The sequence below is a fragment of the Carlito syrichta genome, unplaced genomic scaffold (genome assembly GCF_000164805.1).
Source record: "Carlito syrichta isolate Samal-C Ts95f unplaced genomic scaffold, Tarsius_syrichta-2.0.1 Scaffold305037, whole genome shotgun sequence".
Classification (NCBI taxonomy): domain Eukaryota; kingdom Metazoa; phylum Chordata; class Mammalia; order Primates; family Tarsiidae; genus Carlito; species Carlito syrichta.
Genome location: NW_007249133.1, coordinates 168,544 through 193,710, shown reverse-complemented (window position 1 = coordinate 193,710; position 25,167 = coordinate 168,544). Strand labels below are relative to the sequence as shown.

General features: G+C 37.1%; 1 protein-coding gene across 1 annotated transcript in view; it reads right to left on the bottom strand.

Annotated features, from left to right (window-relative positions):
* ADGRV1 (adhesion G protein-coupled receptor V1) overlaps window positions 1–25,167 on the bottom strand; it is a 555,854-nt gene that overhangs the window by 452,164 nt on the left and 78,523 nt on the right. The window contains exons 29-40 of the mRNA XM_008061062.2: window positions 23,834–24,049; window positions 22,876–23,120; window positions 21,214–21,395; window positions 19,278–20,089; window positions 15,773–15,982; window positions 8,507–8,637; window positions 7,844–7,943; window positions 7,058–7,237; window positions 5,952–6,115; window positions 3,592–3,685; window positions 1,132–1,210; window positions 883–1,021 (exon numbers count right to left, since the gene is read on the bottom strand). Coding sequence (XP_008059253.2) covers window positions 883–1,021; window positions 1,132–1,210; window positions 3,592–3,685; window positions 5,952–6,115; window positions 7,058–7,237; window positions 7,844–7,943; window positions 8,507–8,637; window positions 15,773–15,982; window positions 19,278–20,089; window positions 21,214–21,395; window positions 22,876–23,120; window positions 23,834–24,049 — 2,552 coding nt within the window. The remainder of the gene's footprint in view (window positions 1–882; window positions 1,022–1,131; window positions 1,211–3,591; window positions 3,686–5,951; window positions 6,116–7,057; window positions 7,238–7,843; window positions 7,944–8,506; window positions 8,638–15,772; window positions 15,983–19,277; window positions 20,090–21,213; window positions 21,396–22,875; window positions 23,121–23,833; window positions 24,050–25,167) is intronic.

The following is a 25,167-nucleotide window of genomic DNA, read 5'->3' as shown; positions in this document are numbered from 1 at the left end:
AAAATCAGCCGGGCGTGGTAAGCGCATGCCTGTAATGCCAGCTAGTCGGAAGGTTGAGGCGGAAGGATCGCCGGAGCCCAGCAGGTCGAGGTTGCAGTGGCCGGGAGCGGCCACTGCACTCCAGTCTGGGCGACAGAGTGAGACTCCAACTAAAATAAAATAAAATAAAATAAAATAAAATAAAATAAAATAAAATACTGCAAGTGTTTCAGTAAATTAAAACAAAGGAACGAGTTAAAAATATTCTAGAAACATAACTAACACTCTAGAAAGGTCAGCTAATGATATAAATTCTTTAACACAACAGCCTGTGTTCTCCAGTATCCAATATTGCAATAAAATAGTTAATAAATACAGAATAATATTTATAATAGTACTGAAAATTCAGTTTATATTACTTACTAAAATAGTGAAGGGAGCTATTTTACCATGTAGAAATCTTCTGCTCTAATTTGCTATGAAATATATAATAGGTAATTAAGATTAATTAATTAATTAATTTGAGATGGAGGTCTCACTCTGTCGCCCTAGCTAGAGTGCAATGGCACAGTCATGGCTCACCACAGTCTTGAACTCCTGGGATCAAGCAATCCTTCTGCCTCAGCCTCCTGAGTAGCTGGAACTACAGGCACACACCACCACAGCCGGTTAGTTTTGAAATTTTTTTTAAGGGTCTTGCTCTGTTGCCCAGACTGGTGTAGAACTCCTGGCCTCAAGGGATCATCCTTCCCCAGTCTCCCAGTGTTGAGATTTACAGGCATGAGCCACCGTGCCCGGACAAGATGAATTTACTTACACAGAATCTAAATCACCATAATTCTCAAGGACCAGTGATTATAAAATTATATGTAAAATTCATCTGTGGTAGACTCTGAGACCCACCATTGGGGTGAAAACGTAATCCAGCCCCAGTTGTGCTTCCAAATTTTGAGCATACACGAACAAGGAAACATGGCCAAGAGCTGCTCTGCTCCTCTGGGCTACCAGTATTAAACTTCCATGGGTTTCATTTACTTCAAACCTGTAATAAAGCAACAAGGACACATTCATGTTGCCCTTCCATGCGTTTATTTGCTAGATAGTCAAGAATCTGCAACCCAGGCAAGGGCTCTCTTGCAGGCTTGGCCTCACCTGCTACGTTGCCATTCGATCACACCTCGGGCACCATCGTTGGCATCAATGATGATTTGTGCAGTCAAGCCTTCTGAATCTGAAAAAACATAGAAACATATCCTGAAATGAATGTAAATGATTTTAAAACACTTTTTGATATAGAATGTAAAGACAGTCGCTTTGATATCATATAACTTCTAAAGTATAGGTATTGGCCACATTATTTTCTTAAACATCTTTTGAGTAGTTTTAACAATACCTATGTTATAAGTACTGTGTCTTTTCCTTAAATGTCTTCTGAGTAAGATACAAAACTTGTAACATCTGAATAAGGACACTTTTTGCCAACAAGAACCACTTATTTAACCAACTGAGAACAATATGATAAGCATCTTAGATTATGGCTTTGTTTCTATTCTTTTAATCAATTAAAAATATTTGGCTTTTCTACTCTACAAGAGCACCATTTGAGCAAAAGAATGGAGATAGCTAGAGGAGGAGAAGGAGCAAGAAAAGAAGAAAAAGAAGTGGGAAGAGAAGACAAGGAGTAGTACAGAGGGGTAAAAAGGTGTGCTAAAGAGACAGGAGGGGGCTGTAAACAGAAGTTGAGACAGGCAGGAATTGTGGGAAAAGGTTTGGTGAAATACAGAGAGATCAATATTGCAGTAGACTTCGCTTATCCTGTTTTATTTTGTATTCTATCCACCAAGTTCAGTATGTTATCTATACCTACTATTCAGTCTTGACATACTAATTAACCCAGCTCCTGGTTGGATTTTGTTTTGTTTTTTAATACTTTGTTCTTTTAAATTTCACAAGTGCTTAGTCTAGAAAACTTATGACAGCTCCCTGGGAGAAAAAAAGAGTAGGAAGACTATAATTCTCTCCAGAGTGAAAAGAACACCAGTTTCTAGCAACTAATATAAATCAGGGTTTATGCCCATCAGACTGAGGCTAAAAAGTAGAGATTGCAAAATCAGACCATGCCACTGAAACCAATTCTACCACTTCTTAACTGTGTGATTTGGAGCATGCTACCTAGCTTCTCTTAGCCTCAGCTACCTCATCTGTAAAATGGGAAGACGTAGGTAATGCTTCCATACAAAGCATATCAAACAGGGGCATGAGAAAGCACTCAACAAAAGTCAACTATTCAAATTATCTCTAACACGAGAATGGAAGAAATGTGAAGTATTTAGTTAGTTTTCTTAGGGTGAACAATAATTATCTCGTAATAATATGTGGCGTAAACAGCCTAGTTGTTGGAATAGTGTATTCCTTTTGCAAAAGAACTGACACTTTTCAAACAATAATACATCAGAAACTGATTATTTCCTTCCAGTATTTTCAAAGTTGTCACAATGAGACTCAGAAGCGAATGAGGAAGGACACTGCTCTTGGCCATGTTCCTTCTTTTTTCTATATTTGTATTTTCTTAGAGACAGGATCTTGCTCTGTCTCCCAGGCTGGAGTGCAATGGCTCAACTGTAGCTCACTACAGCCTCAAACTTATGGTTTCATGCTATTCTCCCACATCAGTCTCCAGAGTAGCTATGACTGCAGGTGTGTACCACCATGCCTGGCTAATTTTTTTTACTTTTTTAGAGATGATATCTTGCTATGTTGCCCAGGCTGGTCTGCAACTCCTGGCCTCAGGCAATCCTCCAGCTTCAACCTACTGAGTAGCTGGGACTACAGGCACGAGCTACAGTGTCCAGCTACGCCTTTCAGTGTCCAGTTACGCCTTTCCCCCTTTAACCTAGCTTAATATCCCCCTGCCCAGCACCCCTAACCAGTTTATCACCACCCTCTATTGGACTGTCACACCTACAAGTTTCAGACAAAATTTCCCAATAGTAAATGTCCAAACCTTAAACAAGAGCTTGTGTTTAAACATAGAAATACATCTTTTGAAAGGAATCTACATAAATTTGTATCAAGTTCAAGTTTTACCTTTCAGTCTGTAATGAATTAACTGAGTCTTTTCTACAAGCATGAAAAGGAAAAGATAAAAGGTCAAAAAAGAAACGGAGAACACAGCATACAACGAAACAAAGAAATAACAATAGCTCTGCTTAACCTAAAAGAAGAGAAAATCATCTGCTAATTTGGAGATCTAATGAAAATAGCTCATTTTAAAAGAAAATGAAAGAAAAATGCCTTCCAAAGAACTAACTCTATTTTGAGGATACAAATTTGGTCATAAAATTACAACTTATATAAAATTACACATTTGGTCATAAAAATTTAATTACAGAATTTAAAGAGCATCACATCATAATTCTTAATGTCTTTACATTGTCCAATTTACAAAACTGTAATATATGATAGTCTCTAAATTAAAATCAAACAAAAAACCCATCATATTTTGAAACATAGCTGAGACTAACAAATATCACAATAATCACTTCTGATTAAAAAATGAAATTCCTTTACTTAATTTGAAGTGAGTAAAAAGAAACAAAAAAACCATCATACCAAGTCTGGGAGGAAATGAAGTAAAAGGAGCCATGATAAGTTCAACAGATGTCAAATTCACCAGGAAATATTCTTCTAGCTCTGGTATATCATCCTGCAAAAATTACACCCAGTAAATTCCTTTAATTATGCTCTCAAAGTAATTACCTCTCATAAGCTGTTTTAAAATCCATCTTATATATGTTAATATGGTATACAATTTTTTTTAAAATGCAACTATGAAGTAGAAAATATTTAAACTAGAAAAAAATAAGCATAAAAGTTTAAACTTACTTGGTTATGTAAGAAGTTATTAGGTTGAACCATATGAAACCACTCAAATATTATAACAATTTTAACATATACTTATATATAAACCAATTACATAAATATACAAACCTAACTACTTTAAGTATAACATGAACAAAAGATTTTAAATTACCTTAATATTCCATTAATATTTAAAATGAAGAGTAGAATGATACCATGAAAAAAAAATGTGTTTTGCAATCAAGGAGACTTATTACCAAATTCTGCAATTTTAGGTGAGTCACTTAAATTTTAGAACCTCAAGACTATCATCTCTATAATGGAGGAAATAATAGCTCCTTTGGGCTAGGGATTGTAATAGTGATTTAAAATAATGTCTGTAGTGTACCTGGCCTATAGAGAATCTTTAAAATGATAGCAATTATTATTAATCACACATCCACATAATAGCAATAAAAACAAGGCAGATACCCAAAACATGAGGATTAGCAAAACCCATGTCAGGAGTGGCCAGCCAGCCACCAATATTTACATAGAAACTCAATTTGTGTGTGTGTGTGTGTGTGTGTGTGTGTGTGTGTGTGTGTGTGTGTATGTAATATCAGTACATACTCACCAACATACACTTTCCCCTTCATTTTATTTAATGGAGATATATTTCACTTGAAAAAATAAGAACATGAAAGTCACCGTCTCTAGATTGTCTCGTGAGTAAGGACCAATGTGAGTTACCAGATGGGTGATACAGAAGGCCCATCCCACCTACCCCTGTCCCCACCCCTATGCAACAACTCCTCCCTCATCCCTCCTGGAGTGTCTTCCATATGAAGGGGTTTTCAGTCTCTTAATCTAGGGCAACTCAGGAAGCAGAAAGGTTTGCAAAGAGCAAAGGAGAAAGGTGTAACCGAAAACCCCTGTGCTCAAAAAACTAGACTCTGCAGAGAAAAGGCTGACCACCGTATATATTTTTCTGCTTCAAAAACTCGCCTACCTAAGGAATAATCAGTTCATTTATATTCAGCTACACTGATAGATTATGCATTTGAAAGATGACTTACTTACCTGCGAGTTTTATCCAATCTTGTTTTATACACCGCATACTGACATAATATTACCTTGTATTTTATGGCCTTAGAATTCTCATATTATACTAGGCCACGGTGCCATGGTAATCAACAAAATAAGAGTTACTGACTTCAGATGGTAGATGGTTTACACTACTTATAGTTTTGTAAAAGTAAAAAGCTTCCAAGAGAATAAAAACTTTTAAAAATAGAACTCCCAAAATACATAGTAGTTGAAAAGTATTTTTTCAAATGCAACTTCATTCTCTTTCTTTCTTTCCCTCTCCTCACCTCCACATACCATCTCCTACCCCCTCCTTGTGTGCTATTTTTATAAAGCTCTTGGAAGTGTATTTTGGTGGTTGAAACACCAAGTCCCAAAACATCATGAGAGTCCACAATATGAAAAAAATTTTTTTTAATGCAATTTTGGTCACCAGTGATTACTTTAAGCTTTACCATCGTCACAGGTTATGCTACCAGTTGCTAGTGAGTGTCTAACGATCTCTAATTTAACCAGTCCAACCAACTAAGATTCTGACCTATATGGATTTGCTGGTCCTATGTCCTCAAAAGTACTCAAAATACTTTTTTGGGAGAGATCTTTTAGGCCAATGACATCTTAAAGGGGCTACCCTAAGGAAATTCCCTTTATCACTAGACATTTCCATAATAAAATACACAACAGCAGCGGGCCAATCTATCTAAACAAGAACATAAACCCCTGTGTAATTTTTTAAGAAATCAAAAAAAGAAATAAGTTGATTTAAAGGCACCAAGGAGGAACCAATCAGAGAAGAATTCACTAAGTTTCTGAAGATTGTAACTGTAGAGTATCCAAGCCTTATATTAAAGGCAGAGAAATATTCTTTTTTACAAATACGGTGAACAAAAAATTATCAGCTAAATTTAGTCTTCAAGAAACTTGATGTCTTAAAATGCAAAGTTATTAGAAGTCTCTTTTTACTTGCTACTACTCAATTTTCACTTTCTTTGTGGCTACTTCAGGTTTAATTCAATAATAGGGAAACAATATAAGAGCTTTACCTCGAGTATAGTAATGTTGATGGCTGCTGCTGTTTCTCCTTCTTCTAGAATCAGAAAGCCAATTACCGGGACAAAATCAACTTCCGGCTCTGCTAGGTTTCCTTCTGTTTGGTTCTTCAGACTCACCATCCCAGGAACCGTGGTATACGTGACATTGATAGCTCCTAAATGAATTGGCAGCAAAAAGATTTTATAACTAAACTCTTATTTTTATTTATTTATTTTTGTGAGTCGGAGTCTCACTCTGTGGGCCAGGCTGGAGTGCAGTGGCAGGATTACAGCTCACTGCAGCCTTGACCTCCTAGGCTCAGGTAATTCTCCTTCCTCAGTCTTCCAAGTAGTTAGGTCAACAAGCATGAGCCACCACACCCGGTTAATTTTTTTATTTTTATTTTTGTAGAGACGAAGTCTCGCTATGTTTCCTAGGCTGGACTCGAACTCCTGGGCTCAAGTGACTCCCCCTGCTTCGGCTTCCCAATGAACTGGGATTACAGGCATGAGCTACCATGCCTGGCCTATTTTAAACTTTTAAAAATCATGCCTCATTGTGAATATTTTGCCTTTCCTAAGCACTTCAGTTACTAGCGTTAGTGGCTCCAATTCCTCACCTCTTCCTACATCATTGGTCTTTACCATGTGATGACTCTGGGATGTCCTGCCGTGGGCAAGGTGTACTTCCGGCCTCTAGACCGTAAGTTCAGCTGTGTGGCTTGTCTTGGCTAATAGATATGTTAGCTCAAAGCCTAGACCTCAGGAGGTCTTCCTTGTCTTGGCTTGCTCTTGTGTCCCTCTATTGGTTTCAGGAGAAGAATGAGAGACACTTGGAGTACAGCCATCCTGGCCAATCCCAGCCCAGATGAGCAGACCCACAGCCAGCCCATGACTGTATCTTGCTGAGATTTGATGACTGTTACACAGCATTTCTGCCAAAATAGGTAATTCTTTTAATCTCCTCAAAAGTAAAGAAGCTATACAGTTTTGTCCTGAATTAAGAAATACTAATATTTTCTGTCCATGATTTCTTTTAGCAATGGCCTTCATCCGCACAAGGAGAATATTAAAAAGCACTTGCCTGGAAACCCCGTTCATTCTAGAGTAACACAAACCTAGTGATCCAAACTCTCTGTTAACGAAAAGCTGAATTGTTATGTTAGCCTCTTGTAGCAGCACAAATCTTGAGGAAAGAGCAAAATTTAAGACTCCATGTGGCTCATCACTGGCTTCCACTGTCAAGACAGCTGCGTATCCTTGAACATCAAGCAGAGCGATTCCTGCTGGTGGGACTCCTAGAAGTGTCAGGAACACATCATGACATCTAACAGAGATATGGCATTTGCCTTTAAATGCTTAAAATACACCCCCCCCTTTGAAACATATTAAAGTAACTGAAAAGTGGTCTATTTTATTCACTTCTCTAACAGAAATCTTCAGGCTGACAAACAGAGCCCACATTCTATTATTCTTCCAAACAGAAGATTATGGATGTTTTTTACTTCACATATTATTGTCATTATTGGCTATATTGGTATCTGAATTACAGAAACTGAGGAAGGTTCCCACATAATTGGCTTAAAAATGATTAAAGTTGAATTGTTCATATAATCGGTCCAAAATCCAAATTGATCATTTAGTACAAAATGAATTTTTTTTAAATCTATCTTTGGAAATACATTTTATTCCATAAATAACTATTCAGCAAAACCTTTCAGAGCTTTTTCCTGAGTCCATAAAGGTAAGTATATCCACACTGTGCTAATGTTTTTTGGATCTAACATTTCTAAGAAACAGATAATATTTAAAGTAACATTTTAAAAACTGGCATGCATCTAATTGTTAAATGCTTCTTTTCTAAAAAGAATAGACCAAAAAATTAAAATTGAATTCTGAATTACCTTGCGTTCTGATATCAAACAGAATGACTTGGTATACTTCTTTCTCTTCGGGAATGTTGTCATCCAACAAAGGCACAAATATTGTTTTATTCAATAACCCCTACGTCAAACAGAAGATGGTTAGTGAACATAGACTGCCTCCTGTTTTTATTGGCCTTATAAATCATGCACCCAAATATATTTTCATTTAGACAAAAGTTCTGTGATTTTTAAAAAAACTTGAAAGAAAAGCCATAGGCTTATGGAAACCCAACCTTAAAGGAGATAGGGGAAGATTTTGAATGCCAAGCAGACAATAAATCTTACTCAATGAGCAATGTAACACTATTGAAAATCTCAGGCAAAGCAAAAAAGCTGGGACTGTTTCTACAACAGTGGTGAATAGGAAAAACTGGACCGGGGAAAGAAGACCAGCATTGCAGGGACACCAGTTAATAAAAGTTCAGTGTAGTACACAATACAGATAGGTATATGGGCTTGGCTTAATACTGAGGCAATAAAAGGAAAGAGAAAGAAAATTAAATACATCATCAAAGAAGAATTCATGCCAAGTGGGTGTGGAGAAGACAACTACAATATAGTGACGCTGACTTTCTATCCCATTTTCCTCAAAATACACTTTTTTCTAGCTATTTGGCGTTAAGCATTTCTTTGTGGTATTACCTCAGGAAAGAAGAGTTGTCCACTAAAGTTAGCAAAATTGAGTTCTAGATTTTGCCCAATAATTTTCCAGTTAACAGTAACATTTCCTCGACCAGGGAGGGTTCTTATCACATGAAATTGCAAAATTTCTCCTGCAAGTAAAATGTACAGATTGATAAATGTTTAATGAAAGAATGAACTTCATGTCTGAACTCAACAAAACACAATTCCCAAGCATGCAACTATTAAAACACCTTTCCCAAGAACATTACATGTTCTGTTTTGAATTTTCTGGAAGCATTATACATGCTATTGCTTATGAACGTAGGGATCCCACTTCTAAATAATTCCAGTTAGTAGAACTTCAGGAAATTCAATATGTAAAACTTAAAAAACCACATGCTAAAATGAGAAACACAAACTCTTATACACTCCAAAACATGCACCAGAACACCAGTGTTCTGTAAATTAAAGAAAATTATAAAGTCCTCATGGTTAAAACCAGTAATAACACCAAGTAAATTCTTCCTTCACCTCTCAAAAGGACACAAATTCCTTACACTGGTATGCAATGTGATTTTACACAATGCATGCATTAAAATGCTTGCAAATACCTGAAAATCACATTTCTTTAGATTGTAACTTACATATACCATCAATGATTTTGTTTTATAAAAAGAAATACAAAGGAAAGGTGTCAAATCTGTACATCAACATCTGTAACTTCACCAAAGTTACAGTTATCCTTCTTGGATAATTTAAGTAGTTTAGATACTTTTCATTCCTAGCTTTTGTCACCATGTAATACTTTATAAAATGTGAAGAAAATCACAATGGTCATTTCTTTCAGATTTCTAAAAGCAGAAAGAAAGCTGCCAGGGAGTGCAAATGGCCATGTGGCTTGGTAAAAATACTCTCAATTCACCAGTTTTACATGATGGTGAACACAAGTTAAGAAATACCAATGAACTGTATCACCAATTAATTATTATTATGACAAGATAAACAGAGGAATGTTTAATAAGCTTTAAAAATATACATCGTTATTCAAATTATGTAGTACATATGGTTGAAATCTATGAATATTCATTAAAAATAACACTCTTAGTTATCCAAATAATTTGTGTGTAAAATCTTCCAACAGTTTTTAAAAGAGCGAGTAGAAATAAAGCACTAAAATGTAAATGCCTTTTTCAAATATTTTTTAAACTAACCACAACTTTTTTATTTCTGAAGACAAGACACCTAAGCAAATATTTCTAGAAATGAAATGAAAATATCCTAAATTAAAATATCATGGATTAATTAATTTAGAGACTATCTTAATTTCAAATAAAAAACACAAAACAAGCTTTCCAAACTACATTGAAACACACAAAACTTTAGTACAATGAATTATTTTGGGAGAATGAAGAATATAAGACAGTAAAAAAAAATGTTAAATGCATTTTTAAGTGTTTCAATACCAAAAAGTTTCAGTCACCATTACATTAGTAGACTATGTCTTGGATTAATTTTTTTTAACACATAGAAACTGCCAGATCAGACTGTCCAAAGGTTAGGATATAGCTGGAAGACTGTGTACAATCAGCCATAACTGTTAGAATAGCATTTAAAATTGTTACATTTGTATAACTCTGGTGAACAAAATATAGACACTACTATTAAACCCTAGTGTCTCTTTATTGTACAATATACAGAATTTCTCATAGAGCAAATCTGAACTACTGAAAAATAAGAGTTTGTTACTGAAAAACACAGAGAGACTCTTGAAGTTATGAAGTTGTTTCACCTAAGTATTATCTGGTGACTCTTTTATAAAAAAGTCATGGTTAGGCCAGGCTCGGTGGCTCAGCCTGTAATCCCAGCACTTTGGGAGGCCAAGGCGAGTGGATTGCCTGAGCCCGTGTATTCGAGACCTGCCTTGGCAACTTGGTGAGACCTCATCTCTACAATAAATCAAAAACTAGCTGGGAGTGGTAGTGCACGCCTGTAGTTCCAGCTACCTAGAAGGCTGAGGCGGAAGGATCGCCGGAGCCCAGCAGGTTGAGGTTGCGGTGGCCGGGAGCGTGCCACTGCACTCCAGTCTGGGTGACAGAGTGAAACTCCAACTCAAAAAAAAAAAGTCATGGTTTTCAAATTTTTAAAAATCCCAAAACCTAGCAATAGTTCAAAAAGAAAAGTATGGAAGTTTGATCAAGTGCAAGGGGAACACAAATGGCAACCAAACAAAATATAGATCAATAAAGATCCATGTTGAAAGGGAACCTAAAATCATAATAAAAAAAAAACTTATGGCTGCAAATTTGTACACAGAGATTTGGGAACATATACATCATAAGATGAAAATAATAATTTTAAAAAACTTATGGCTGCAAATTTGTACACAGAGATTTGGGAACATATACATCATAAGATGAAAATAAAAATGAAACGCTGAGGAGAGAAAAAAAGTAAAATCTTCTGACAAACTTACTCTATGTAAAAGTACTGAGCCAAACATTACTTAATAAACATCAATTCTAAAAATTTAACAAATGTAACTCAATTTAACACACACACACACACACACACACACACACACACAAAACCACATATAAATAAAAGGTAAACAAAGTGTTTCTTAAACACATAATCTTATAAGCCTATTGCAAATTTATTATGTCAATAGCAAGAATAGTGTGAACATTTTTCTAAGCAATAAGCAAAACTGAGGTATTGATTCTGCCTCTTTACTGTGAACTGGTAGGAGCCAAGTTCATTTAAAATGCCTTCTGGGAAAAAAAATGATTGAATGTATATACCAGAAAGCTACCTTCCACAAGAGTGAAAGAACAGTCATAGGAAAAAGAAAAACTTAGAAACTTAGAAAGGGCTTAGTCTTATAAATCAAAGGGGAAGGAGGGAAGAGTCTTACAGTATGTTCTAATTTTCAGATGACATTTTACTTGGTAGTAAACTGCCTTCTAGTTTTAGCCCAGGATGAAAGCTGACAGAGCCTGTCCTGTCAAAGGGTCTAACCACATTACTGGAAGATCATCTTGGTATGATCCCACAGAGTCCACCAAAGATGGGTGACCCCATTTTAATTCTAAGGCAAAAATCTGTCATATAGTGTCTAGGGCTAACCTCAAGCAGATAAAGAATATGAATGAAAAATGCATGTTAATAACCCCAAGCATTTAATCCACTTATCCCCCAAACAAGAATTCTTTTAAAAAGATAAAAACCAACTGCAATGTGCAATGTAAACCCAAACTACAGAAAATATATATTAATAGTTACAGGTATACATAGTATACATATATCATCCAAAGTGACTGACCTTTATCACAAAAACAAAATGGGTTAAAACATTCTAGAAATCTGAATAAGGTGAGGCACAGACTGCCAATACAAACAGTTAAAAACAAGTTGAGTGCTTCTAATAGGGTAGTTCTATATATACTTTTTCAAAGAATCACATTTCTTGTTCCAATCTTTGAGTAAAAAAGATTCATGCTGTCTCTAAGAAAAGGAAAACTTTTAAATCCACTGAACATGACATGATGATTACAATGCCGCTGAGTTGGGAGACTTGAGAGAAACGTCTAGCAGAGACGTACACAGAGCACATTTACGCCCAGTGCGAACCACAGTAAAATCCATTGTGCCATATTTTTAAATCCTGTCCATTACATTTGAAAGAAAGTAATATTTACCACTGAACGTCTCTCCAGTTGCATTAGGACAAAATGTAGAAATAAGATTCTACAGAGTTGAAAACATTGTTAAAGATTGAGGCAATGCCTCCCCACAAATCAAAAATGCATTCTAGAGCCAGGAGTTCAGTATAGTGCACATTTTAAATCTAATCGCAAAAACGAAACTCTAACACCAGGTCAAAAGCAATAGTACATCGTTAAAAGCTCACATGGCACAATGACTTTCACCCCATATATTTAGTGGTTATCGCTGAAGAATCACCACTAAGTTTTCATTAATTTACTTTTGTAAACTCATCATGCTACACTTTTCTTCTTGCAATTTTCATGGTGATATAAAGAATACATGCACAAAATACTCAATTCTTGAGGTTCAATATGTTTTTGAAAAAAGCAATTTCATTTATAATCTAGAAAAAGGTTTAAGGATAATGGGAAAGAAAAGAAAGTAGAAAATAAAAATTCCTCCCAATTTTTAGTTTAAAAATGTAAAAAAATCTAGGGAACATTTATGCTAGCAGGAAAACCAGGGTTTTATTTCCTGTAACAAAACTCATGCTCAAAGGTCAACATGCCAGAGCAGATCCTTCCTCTTGGCATCTCTTGCAGATATTTAGCTGACGGAAATTGAAGAGGTCACAGCATGGTTATCAGGTGAAGTCCATCCAGGACAAAGGGAACACAGGTGTTCACGTCTGTAGTCTCTCCAAGATGCTGTGGTACCCAGCAGGAGAGCGCTGGTGTCTTCACAGAACTCCAACCCACCACTACCACCACCATCCAGACTCACACGGTGCACTTTCACCACACTAGAAGCAGTTAGTCTCTTTAAATTGAACCAGGACATCCAAATCTTTTGTATAATTTAGAAAAGAAATTCCTTCATATTGCTGAAAAGCTAACTCCTAGTCCTTCCTTAAGCCACATCTAACCCTTCCTGCCCTCTCATACCCTCCATGCCACTAACACCTTGATTCTCTTTTCCCTATATTATTTTCCATCTTCTATTTCTTCAACAAAACAAAACAAATCCAAAATAAACGCCTTTCGTCTATTTCCTACAATGTCTGAGCCAGGCATGGTGGCTCACACCTACAATCCCAGCACTTTGAAAGGCAGAGGCAGGAGGATCACTTGAGGCCAGAAGTTTGACATCAGTCTGGACAACACAGCAAGACTCCGTCTCTACAAAAAATTTTTAAAACTTAGCCAAGTATGGGGGTGTGCACCTGCAGTTTCAGCTACTCGGGAAGCTGAGGCAGAAGGTGAGCCATAATTGTGGCACTACCCTCCAGCTTGGGTGACAAAGTGAGACTTTGACTAAAAAAAAAAGTCTCTCCTTTCCTTGATGTCGTAGCCAATGAGCTGTGCTTCTCAAAACTTTATGCTGTGAGGGACAGGACTTTCTGTCTTGTTTCCTTTTCTTTTGTTTGCCTTAACCCAGACTAAACTGACCCTCTTATAAAATACAATAAATGACTAGATAAGTTAAACAGTAAATAAATAAATAGGTAAATAAATAAATAAATCACACATACATACAAAATACAATCCCGTGGATACTGCTTTTGGATATCACAGCAAAGCTAACTTGCTATAAAAGTTTCTAATCTTCTTTTCACAGACGAGTAGCAAACACTCTGTGGACGGGCAGTCTTCTGAAAGCCACACTCTGAGACACACTCCCAGAAGGCTGCTACATGCTTAGATATTTGCTTCCCATCCCCAGTTGTCCTTTAAAATTCCTCCACCATTGAGGAGTACACAGTATCAGTCTGCAAGGCTCTCTAGCTCATTTGGGAATCGAATCCCACTTGTTGGTCACATTAGTAAGAGACACATTGATCACTTCCTCCAGTTTACAGATGAAAACGCACTCTCTTCTTGGTCTCCCCCTGCCCCACCTCTCCAGCAGAGGCCGCTCTCTCTTCCCTCAGTCTTCTTCCCTTCCCAGCACCTTAGTGTTGTGTGGTTCCACATGGTTCCAGCTTGATAACTTGCTTTTCTTCCCCTGTCCACAAGGATCACACTCATGTTCCCAATTTCAACTACCATCTCTGAAAATCCAAATTCCATCTCTCACCTGAGATAGAGTTGGGTTCTCTCACTAATATCCTTCTCTCACATAGACATTGCTACTCAAACTCATCCTTCAGCTCAAATCACTTCAAATATTTACCAAAAGTTCCCACATTGTCAAGAACTGCAGCGGTTATAAATTCAAGAAAAACAAAGTCTGTCCTCACAAGGTATCCTGCATGGTGTGGGCTTTGGTTCAACACAGCTGGGCCTAATTTCCACACAACTTTGTGCTCATTAGTCTGTCTCAAATCAGTTTCCTTATGCGAAAATCAAATGTACATTATTATACCACTTCACAGGATTGTTGTCAAAAGTGAAAGAATGGATGTGGAGTGTGACACACAGAATGGATATGGAGTGTGAACACCTCCAAAAATGTTATAGCTATCATCATTATTAAAATTAACTACTCCTGCAGTGACTTTTTTATTTATATTGTGATACAAATACTTTTTTTGATTGTTGGTCTGTCTTGAGGTTGAATTTATGTCAATTTGTTAGTCATTTTTATGCATTATTTCTATGACAAAATGTGATTCTAAACCATTAATAGAAATAGAGAGGTTGAAATGCATCAAATATTTGCAGAAACAAGTTAGATCAAGTTGGGAGCATAGTAAGGGGAAAAGTAACACAGTAAAATATGTTCAGCTACCAGTACAACCACTAACTGTCTGAGCTTGTCAAGTCTTTTAAACTCTCTGGGTCTCAATTTTGTTTTCTCATCTGTAAAATAGAGGTTTCTTAACTCTTCAGGTAAAATTATGTTTTAAATTCTCAATACAAACTATGTGGTCAAACACAGGCTAAAAATATCTGTTTCATTCCAAAATGGACTTTTTCAGTGGACACTGTTTTAAACACGATTTTAAACACACAAAAATTAGCCTCTAGGTAGATATATGAAAAACCCTACACATAATGTGAAATATTAAGTAATGATTCAAGAAAAAATTATTTTCATAAGAAAAAAATTGACCCTGTATAAGATTTTCTAGTTTGGCACTTTGTTCATCAAATATAAAAACACAATATATCATGCAAGCTAAAATATTCACTGATTATTAACATTTGTTTGTAACAAGGTGCCAACATTTCACTGTTTCATATCAACACCTACTACTGGACACATACTAACACTTGCCAGGAATTATGCTAAGAACTTCACATTTATCAGCTCACTTAATCTACAGAGAGAAACCTATAAAGTAAGTAACATTTTTTGTCATTTAACAGATAAGAAACCCAAGCATCTCAGGTTTGACTAAATTCCTTAAAACCACATCAATGGAAGTTAGAACACAGTATCAATCTGCAAGGCTCCTAAATCTGCTATCATGGTTCACTACCTAGTCCTCTTCCAAGAAGTTCTTTGCAGAGTAACACTCACACGGCTCCACAAAATTATGAAAGGGAAAAAATTAGAAGCTTTAAAAGACTAGACAAAAAATGGCATCCATGGAAAAGAGAATGAATGTGCTCAACAAAAAAAGGAACCCACCTTCATGACCTATGACAGATCTGGAAGCTGTTTGAAAGCTAACAATGCCCGCCACATTGTCATTGGCCAGAATGTTCACTCTAACGGTGTCGGAGCTGGGCAAAATTCTACTTCCACCTTCGGTGTACACCAGACTAATTATGATGCTTTCATCATCCTCTGGTTCGGAATCATCCAAGATGGTTAAAATGGCTAGCTTTTTGGTTTCACCTGCAAAAAAAATTAATGAAATAAAAACCAAAGCAACAAAATCACCAACACAGAGAACCTAGAAGGGCCCCAAATAAATTCTATTTCTTAAAGTTAAGTAAAAAATATGTGAATGAGCTATAACAGTTCCATATTGTGGGGTGAGAGTGGCAGTTGAGGGCAACTGCTAGGGGAGGGAGGGCCACACCTCATCAACAAGGGTATGTGCATAATTAACATTTGTATACATAACCCTGAGTTGTACCCCACATCTTTATAAATAAAAAAATAGTTCCATATTGTGAGCTATATTAGCACCACTATAAGCAAGTTTTGTATATTGACCCCCATTCATTCCCATATAAAACACTGTACAATTTCATTCACGTAGGCAGATTGTAGAGAAGGGCATTCTAAATTATGGAAAAGTGAACGCAGAAGGACTTCAAAGAATCATAGCTTTATCTCCTGGTCTTTAGCCAAGAACAAGAACCTAGCTAAGCAAAGAGCTTTGAAAGTCTCTTCTGTTTAGAAACAGCTCCCTCTAGGGAAGTGGAGTCATTCTCATTCTGGTATGACTGTAAGTAACTTTAATCAGATATTCAGCCCAATACCTCCCTAAAAAACCAGGAACACTTAGGGAATGGTGGTCAAAATGAAGAATAGAAAAGGAATGGCAAATTCTGAGCAAAAGAACCAGCCTGAATGAGATGAGTCTTTGGGTAACTCAAGAGCATGGCATCAAGTACCAGTTTCCCGGAAGCAGAGCAATGAAGGAAGAAGGCAAAAGAGAAATTCAAAGGGACAAGTGGCAACCACAAGGTCCAAGCAGTCTACTTTGCAATTTGATCTCAGAGACAGGAAACCATGGAAGGTCCCTAAACCTAATACTGCTTCAGCAGTTCAGCCTATAGTATCCTTGATTTAATTCCTCCCCACTTTCTGGAAACAGGATGAAAGGGTGAGAAAAGAAAAGACAGAAAAAGAAGAAAGGAGATTAAATGCGTGTTCTCTCCCTTGTGACTCTGGTGTATCTTCATCAACGCAGCAGTGTGAAGATTGCCTCAAGAGAGTATGCACTGAGAATCCAGGTTAGCTATAAAACGTAACCCATTTTGTATAATGCTAAGATTGCAATTTATGGTAATAGTAATTTATATAATGTTGAAACTTTGTAGTTTCTTTGTAGTTACCAAAGTCACTGGAAAATTTAAATTTTTAATCTCTACTCCCTCTCCATTACATTTTCATTATTCCCTTTGAAATAGGACAAAATGTTACCAATTACCAATTACCAGCCTGCCACCCCTGCCCCCCCCCACGCCAGCAAACACATTGCAACTCACTATCCCTTTATTCCCAAATCAATTACTAGGAAATAACCATTATACAAATGTTTCATTCACACTATTTTAAAATTTTACTCTAAAACATAATACTTATTAGATGTTTCAGAAACTATACTATATATGTACCAAGACCACTAATTAATTTCCCCCCAAAAAAGTGTATGCATTAAAAAAGTTAAACCACAGATACAATGAATTGCTCTAGGATATGGAATTACAAATAACGTTTATTTCCTTCATTTGGTTGTACAAGGGAGACCCCAAAAAACCCCAGAATTATTTTTTGGAAGGTGGGCCCCATGTAGTACAGGATTCCTCTGCTAGGTAACTAGGTTAGTGTTCCAGGAATCCATTAGCATCAATATACAAGCTAGCGCTGTTATAAGAGGCTGCGCTCAGCTATGGTGATTTTTTTTTTTTTTGAGAGTCTTTCAAGGCTTTGCCCATTTCATGACAGGTGATTTACAAGTGCACCTGCCCAGACCGTGCTGAGTGTTTAGCAATTTTAGAGCAAAGATAGCATGACCCTCATGTTCCACCCTCCCTATTCACTTGATCTCGCCCCAAGTGACTTTTTTTTGTTTCCCCAGATGAAAAGGTCCTCAAAGGGAAATGTTTTGCCAATGTGGAAAAAGTGAAACAAAAAATGGCAGTAGCACTGAAAGGCATCAAAATTGATGAATCCACCGTTCTGAGCAGTGGAAAAAGCATCTCGCTGGGTGTACTGCATCAAATGGACAGCACTTTGAAGGTGAGTGAAGTTTAAACATGTAAGAATAAATACACATTTTTTTAAAAATTCCAGGTTGTTTTGGGTCCCCCTCATATATCCTGAAGTTTTTATGAGTATAATCGCTTTTTCAATCAGAAAAACAATATGTCAAAAAAACACTATGAAATCTCTAGTTGCCCAAATCAGAATTTCCAATGATCGCAGTAACAATGAAAACTATTTTAAGCATAAGAACTTTCACAATTTTAAATCTCAGAACATTCAACAAGTTCTGAAAAAGAATCAGTGAATCTGACTCTAACTCTAATTTGTTGACCATGTAATTATGATTCTATTGTTTATGAACATGTGCAGTAGTGATCCCACCCAAACTAAGAAGAGTATTGTAAATGGGCCTATCACTAAGATTCATTTAGTAGAAATGCAGTCACCAAAGTTTATACTATTTCTACTTACACGTTATTTTCATTGACAATATATTCTGACTTATCTGATGCATATGAAAATGTCTACCAATTAATAATACCCACTTCCCTATCTACCACTGCTTATTACCCGCATGCTTTATTGTAGGTACAGGGCTCACTCTTTTAACTTCCCTTACAAAATTAAAGCTGGCCGGTCTCGGTGGCTCAGCCTGTAATCCCATGCCTTTGGGAAGCTGAGGTGAGTGGATTGCCTGAGCTCGCGTGTTCGAGACCCGCCTGGGCAGCGAGACCTCATCTCTACAATACATCAAAAAATCAGCCGGGTGTGGTAGCGCATGCCTGTAATTCTGGCTACTCGGAAGGCCGAGGTGGAAGGATTGCCGGAGCCCAGCAGGTCGAGGCTGCGGTGGCCGGGAGTGGCCACTGCACTCCAGTCTGGGCGACAGAGTGAGACTCCAACTCAAAAGAAAAAAAAACAAACAAACAAAAAAAAATTAAAGCTGGCCTTATAGTTGCCTCTGTATTTTTTTAAAGGCACTGCTATCATACATAAAGGGAGAAAATTCACATATTCCCAGAAAAATTTATTTTTAATAACCTGAAAAGATACATATGTAGGGTCCTGTCAACCTATACGTGTCACGTCAACCATTAACAAGCCAACTAACATCTATCTTTGCTCCAAAGCCAAACTACATTTTTACCAATGAGCAATGTACACAGTAAGAATTCTTATGAATAGTATGATAAAAATGGACTGTGGTGACTTTACTGGGGGAACAGATCCATTTAGAACCATCACTCACCTTCAGCAAAAGTCAGAATGTCGCCAGCACCTATAAAATCTATACCTTCAGTAGCCGTTCCGCCAACGACACGCCACTCAACGGTCACCTGACCTGCGCTGCCCCCTGTCCTGTGGATCACTAGCTCCACCGAGGTTTGGGACTGCTCTTGAACTTCGACAAGCAAGCCATCTTCTGAGGTATTGGGACTGATACTATAGATCACAAACACTCCAAAGGCATCGCCATTGAGCGCTATGACAACCATAGAAGTATTTGGCTGTCCTATGGTTGGCCGATTCTTCACACTGGCTGTGATGTTCATGAGGTGAACTTCCAGGAGAGAAATGAGGAAACTCTCATCCATCTCCGGGACATCATCAGGAAGAATAGAAACTGTGAGATTTGCAAACTCTTCACCTTCGAGCATGATGGCCCACTCCCTTGTCACAGGCTCATAGTCAATGCCAGCCACAGCCTGACCACTAAAAAGAGATGCTACCCTGGTCGTGTTTTTCCTGTAGGTCCAGAAGTCTGAATTGTTGACAGTTGGGTCGATCCATGATGTCATCCAAAAACACCAGGGACCCTCAGAAGTGTCAGAAAATGAAAATGCTGAGCAGGCATGTTCTCGGAGGCACAGAGTGGCACAGGCATGCTGGGGCTCCCCCACTGCGGAGACATTCACCCAAGTTCTCCAAAGTGGGTCAGGCATCCCTTGAATTGGCGATTCGTAGTAGGACAATAACTCTTGGCCTTCCTCAACTGCAAGAGTCACTACATCAATATCGGAAGTACTGTAGAACAACAGCAGGCCACCAAAGTGCCCTCCGCTAAAATGTGGAGTGACAATTAAAAGAGAAGGTTAAGCACTCAGGGTAACTACACAGAGATAAGAGGAATGCTGGCAGTGGTTTTCATTTTTTAAGAAAAATGGTAAAAGTACTAGTGCAAACACAACCATATGGCTTAATTACATTTGTCTTTCAGCATTTTGTTTTCTCACATATGGGCACCTTGCTAGTTTTCGAACACTTATTTTTAATCCAGCCATGAAAATATCATCCAAGGTATGCCAATTCAGGATTTCCAAACAAAGTTACAAAATGAATTTTCATTACTAGATTTCACTGAAAAGTGCCATTGAAAACAGCATGAGGACATTTTGAGGAACTGCAATTACAGCTGGCCCTCCATATCCGTGGGTTCCACCTCCACGGATTCAACTAACTGCAGACTGAAAATATTTGAAAAAACACTAGCAATAAAAATAAAAAATACAACTTCTTAAAACCAATACATACAACACCTATTTACATGGCATTTACATTATATTAAGTATTGTAAGTAATCTAGAGATGATTTAAAGCATATCATAGGATGTGTGCAGGCTGGATGTGAATGTTATATTATACTCTATTTTAATATAAGGGACTTATGCACTCAAGGATTTTGGTATACCTAGGGGCCTTGGAACAATCTCTCATGGATACTGCAGAGATGACTCTACTTGCCACAAAGTCCCAAGACTCAATAGTTTCTATTTCTGAAGAAGCACAGTGTACACCCCGCCTCACAAAAGAAATGCAGGAAAAACGGAATCTGAAAACTGACCCCTTCATACAGCACGCCAGTGTTCTGTAGTTTAGAAGCCAGTTATACTTAAATTATAATTCTAACAAATCACATTAAAACAATAACTCTCTGGGGTGAGAAAATTCAATGATGTCTATAATCTATCACCCATTTTACTAAGCGACAGGTATGATGACCATAACAGGTTCCTTATATAGCAATATATGAATAGGCATAATTGAATTAATGAATTATAGTAACCCATAAAATAACTTAAATATTGAAAAACCACCAAACCCAAATTGTCGAATTGTGCAAGGGCTCCTTCCCCCCACTCCGCAACTCCCATCACTCCCACAGACCAAGCAGCCATCTCATGTACCTTCGCCTGACAGTTATGTTAGCACAGGAACTTCTTTCCAGAGGCTCTTGAACACGATAAACCATCTGAACAAAGGCTACTGTACCATACGGATTATCATTGGCAGGAATAATAATACTTGCCACTCGATCTAACCCAATAGTACCTCCACCTGAGGCATCAGTTAGTTGCACTTGGATAACCTAAAAATACAGTGAAAACTTCCTTAACAGCATCACAGTTCTGAAGTTAGAATAAGAATAGTGCAGGGGGGGAAATCAAACATATGTATATATAAGTACAAGAGCAAAACGGAGTGAAATATAAACGGACTCCAAGAAACTGCCCCAATTACATTACAAACCCAGCATGTAACAGAATAATCAATCCATCATCAATTTTTAATAGTAGAGCCTGATTTAAATATAGGCTGTTTTTTTAATTCCTTAATATTTCGTTATATAATCACATAAATCCGTTTTAAGATTCCAGTTTCTGTTTATCATTTCAATAATAGGACTTTTATGTCCTTTACCCTTTTTTAAATTTAGGGAACATATTGCATATATATTTTAATGGATAGTTAATATTTCACATGCTTTACTTCCCACATTATCTCAAATGAAATTATCTGTCAAAACTTAAAACAAAAAAAATCATATTGTAATGCCACCTAAATTTAGAGAGCAGGAAAGAGAAATGTTTTATATGTATTAATGAATATCTAATATTTTAGAAGTGAAAATGACACAATTAGCATTCAAAAGAAATTTTATAAATTTCTCTTCTATAAAAATTTGATACTATCAAAGAATAAATTCTATTAGAAGTAATTTTATGAGATCTAGGCCTACTTGAGTTTCATAAAATAAAATTATCTTTAGCCAATATACATTAGTGATGAATCAACTTTCCCACAGAGACTATATTTTTATTTGCCACCTTGCTTCTTCATCATAAAAAATAATTATCAGGAAGATATATCTTGAATGGTATTTGTCATATAATAAATTCTCAACAATGGTTGAAGAATAAATGAATGAATGGGTAGAAGCCAAAATCGATACTGGATTAAGATCAACTGGTTTGGCCAGGCTTAATGCCGTAGCCTGTAATCCCAGCACTTTGGGCAGCTGAGGCAAGTGAATTGCCTGAGCCCACGGGGTCGAGACCAGCCCAGGCAACTTAGTGAGACTTCGTCTCTACAATAAATTAAAAAAAAAAAAAAATTAGCCAAGCGCATTAGTGCACGCCTGTAGTTCCAGCTACTTGGAAGGCTGAGGCAGAAGACTCGCCGGAGCCCAGCAGGTTGATGCTGGGGTGGTTGTGAGTGTGCTACTGCATTCACTCCAGCCTGGGCAACAGAGTGAGACTCCAACTCAAAAAAAAAAAAGACTGACTGGCTCATATCACCCAAACCAAAACGCAGTATGGATACAAACTGTTTATATGGAACAAAGGTCATACAAATTATGACTGATGCATACGTATTTAATCACTTAAAATGAATATTCCTGCCTTTGTTAACCATTAGGATCACTGTCACACTACCATAGTTTGAACGCTGCTGCAGAAATAATTTATTTGACACCCTCTCCAAAATGTCACAACAGCTATCTATTTTAGTCATTATCAGACAAGGTACAATTTACAGTGTTATTCTATACTAGCCATTCCTCTCACCTCTTCAATCTCCGGAACGTCGTCAGCCAGGACCTCTAACAACAAGGTTTGAATGGTTTCCCCAGGGGCAAAGGTCACATTACCTGAGACAACTCGCAGGTCGCCAGTAGCAAGCTGTCCATTAATGGTGGCAACCCACTGGACAGTAACATTGCCGAGTGTCCCAGAATTTCGAATTATTGGCAGGTTTACCTTCACTGAGTTAAACTCAGGTTCCTCTACAATAAGTTTAGTAATCTGAAAACCTGGAGGGCAGACAGAACAGAGTTAATTTCAAGTGCAAAGTGAAACTGAGCTGACATACGGTTAACCAAGTTGCCATCTTGTCATGGACTTTTCCCCCTAAGCAATCCAAAGCTGTACCCTACAAGTCAGAGTTGCACAATGTAATACAACTGCCAAAATTTCCAAATTATGTTTCACTGTGATAGAAGCAGAAATCACAAACTCAGATCCCTACAGGGGTCAAGTCTACATCAGACATGAGAGCAGTGAGACCAGTGAGTTCAGAGACTTCCCAGTGCAAGCGTGGACCACAGGAACAATTGCTTTTTTGCTCCCAGGCCTGACACTATACAGGACAGGGAGCCCGATGTTACCAGATTTTCCTATTTTATCAAGAAAGCTCAGAAACCCAAATTTTTGTATAAATTTCTGTAAATCAAATTAATTGTTTAAAGAACTGCCTAAGAAACACACAACATCTAAGAGCTAGGTCTAACCTAAAAGCCAACAACTTGTGGCTTCCATATATATGCTAAGAGAAGATTTACATCCTTTTAAAAATAACCACTGACCACTGCCAGTGACTGTGCACAGATGTCCTATCTATGAGTAGCAGCAGATTAAAAAAAGAAAGCATGATTATAGCAATTTTGAGTCTCTCAAAGGAAAGGAAAGGTCATTATCTATGATCTACACAGACAAATGAGAGGCACAAGCAAACTAGTCTGCATACCAAATAATCCATAGGGGTCATCAGAGGCCTCGATAATAATGACTGCCTCTGTTAAAGCCCCTAGTTTGGCTCCACCTGTAGTTTCATTCAGCAACTGCACAAGAAAAGATTCTTCCAGCTCAGGGTAGATGTCATTAATGATATATATTGGCACGGCTTTACTGGTTTCCCCTTCCAGCAAGACCACATCGGATGAAGCTATACTATAATCTTCACCTGCAAAGACAAAAGCAAAATGCTGAGACTTATTAACTATTCCATACACCAGGGAAACATGATTAGGGTCAAACTTTATAGAAGTACTTGGAAACACCTTTTTTAAAAAAGATATGAATTACATTTATTCTGAACAAGATTTTTACCTCTCTTGCTAGAAAAAAAATGAGTTTGAAAATATCACAAAATAATGAAAAAGACTTTCTAAGGGTGTTCAAGTTCACTCCTTCACTTTATGAAAGATGCATACATTAATTTAGCCTATTATACATATAGAAAATAAAACAAAAAGATAGTCATTCATTACTACAAGCTCGCCCCCTATTTACAAAACAAAAAGTATGCAATACTTTCAGAACTAAAAACAGAACTAAAATTCTAATCTCACTGAAGAGATAAATTATAGTGTTGCCTAGATATGGGCATGTTAGTATTTTCAACGATACATGTTGGGAGCCAGCCTTGGAGGTCCACATGATTGACAGGGTCCCGGTGGGCTGAAGACCCCAGGCCGCAGGGCGAGCCTGGGAAGCTGAGGCCCTTCTGTCTTCCACCTTTGCTGTTTGATACGGCTGAAGAAATTCTGTGCAGTCGTGGAAGAAGAAAATGGCATGTTTATGCGAAGTACTCACACCTAACCTGAGAATGTCATGGTTCATTTTCCCATTTTCCCACTATGCCGCTTGGCCTTTTCTAACATATGCAAGGGTTAAACTCTGAAGCACATCAAGAATGCTTTCTTTCACTTGGTTATAAGTTACTAGATATTGCTTGAGTAAAAAATGATATAAGTATATTCACTCCTTATTTGATTTAGAATTATGCAGCTTAGTGGTCAGACGTAAGGTTTTTTAGAAGCACAAGTTTATGGTAAGTTCATTATGAGCTCATTATAAGTTCTAACACTTATCTAGGAGTTATGTAGGTGATTTATAACACTGTCTTCACAGACTTAGGATAAAGATTAATCGTTAAGGTTTTTACTTAATTCTATAGTTAAATTTTAAGTAAACATTTATAGAGTGGGTTTTCACTGAATTCATAATATACTAATTAGATACTTTTATGATAATTAACTAAATACAGAAAGCAACCTTGGGGGCCTGGGAAATGTCATT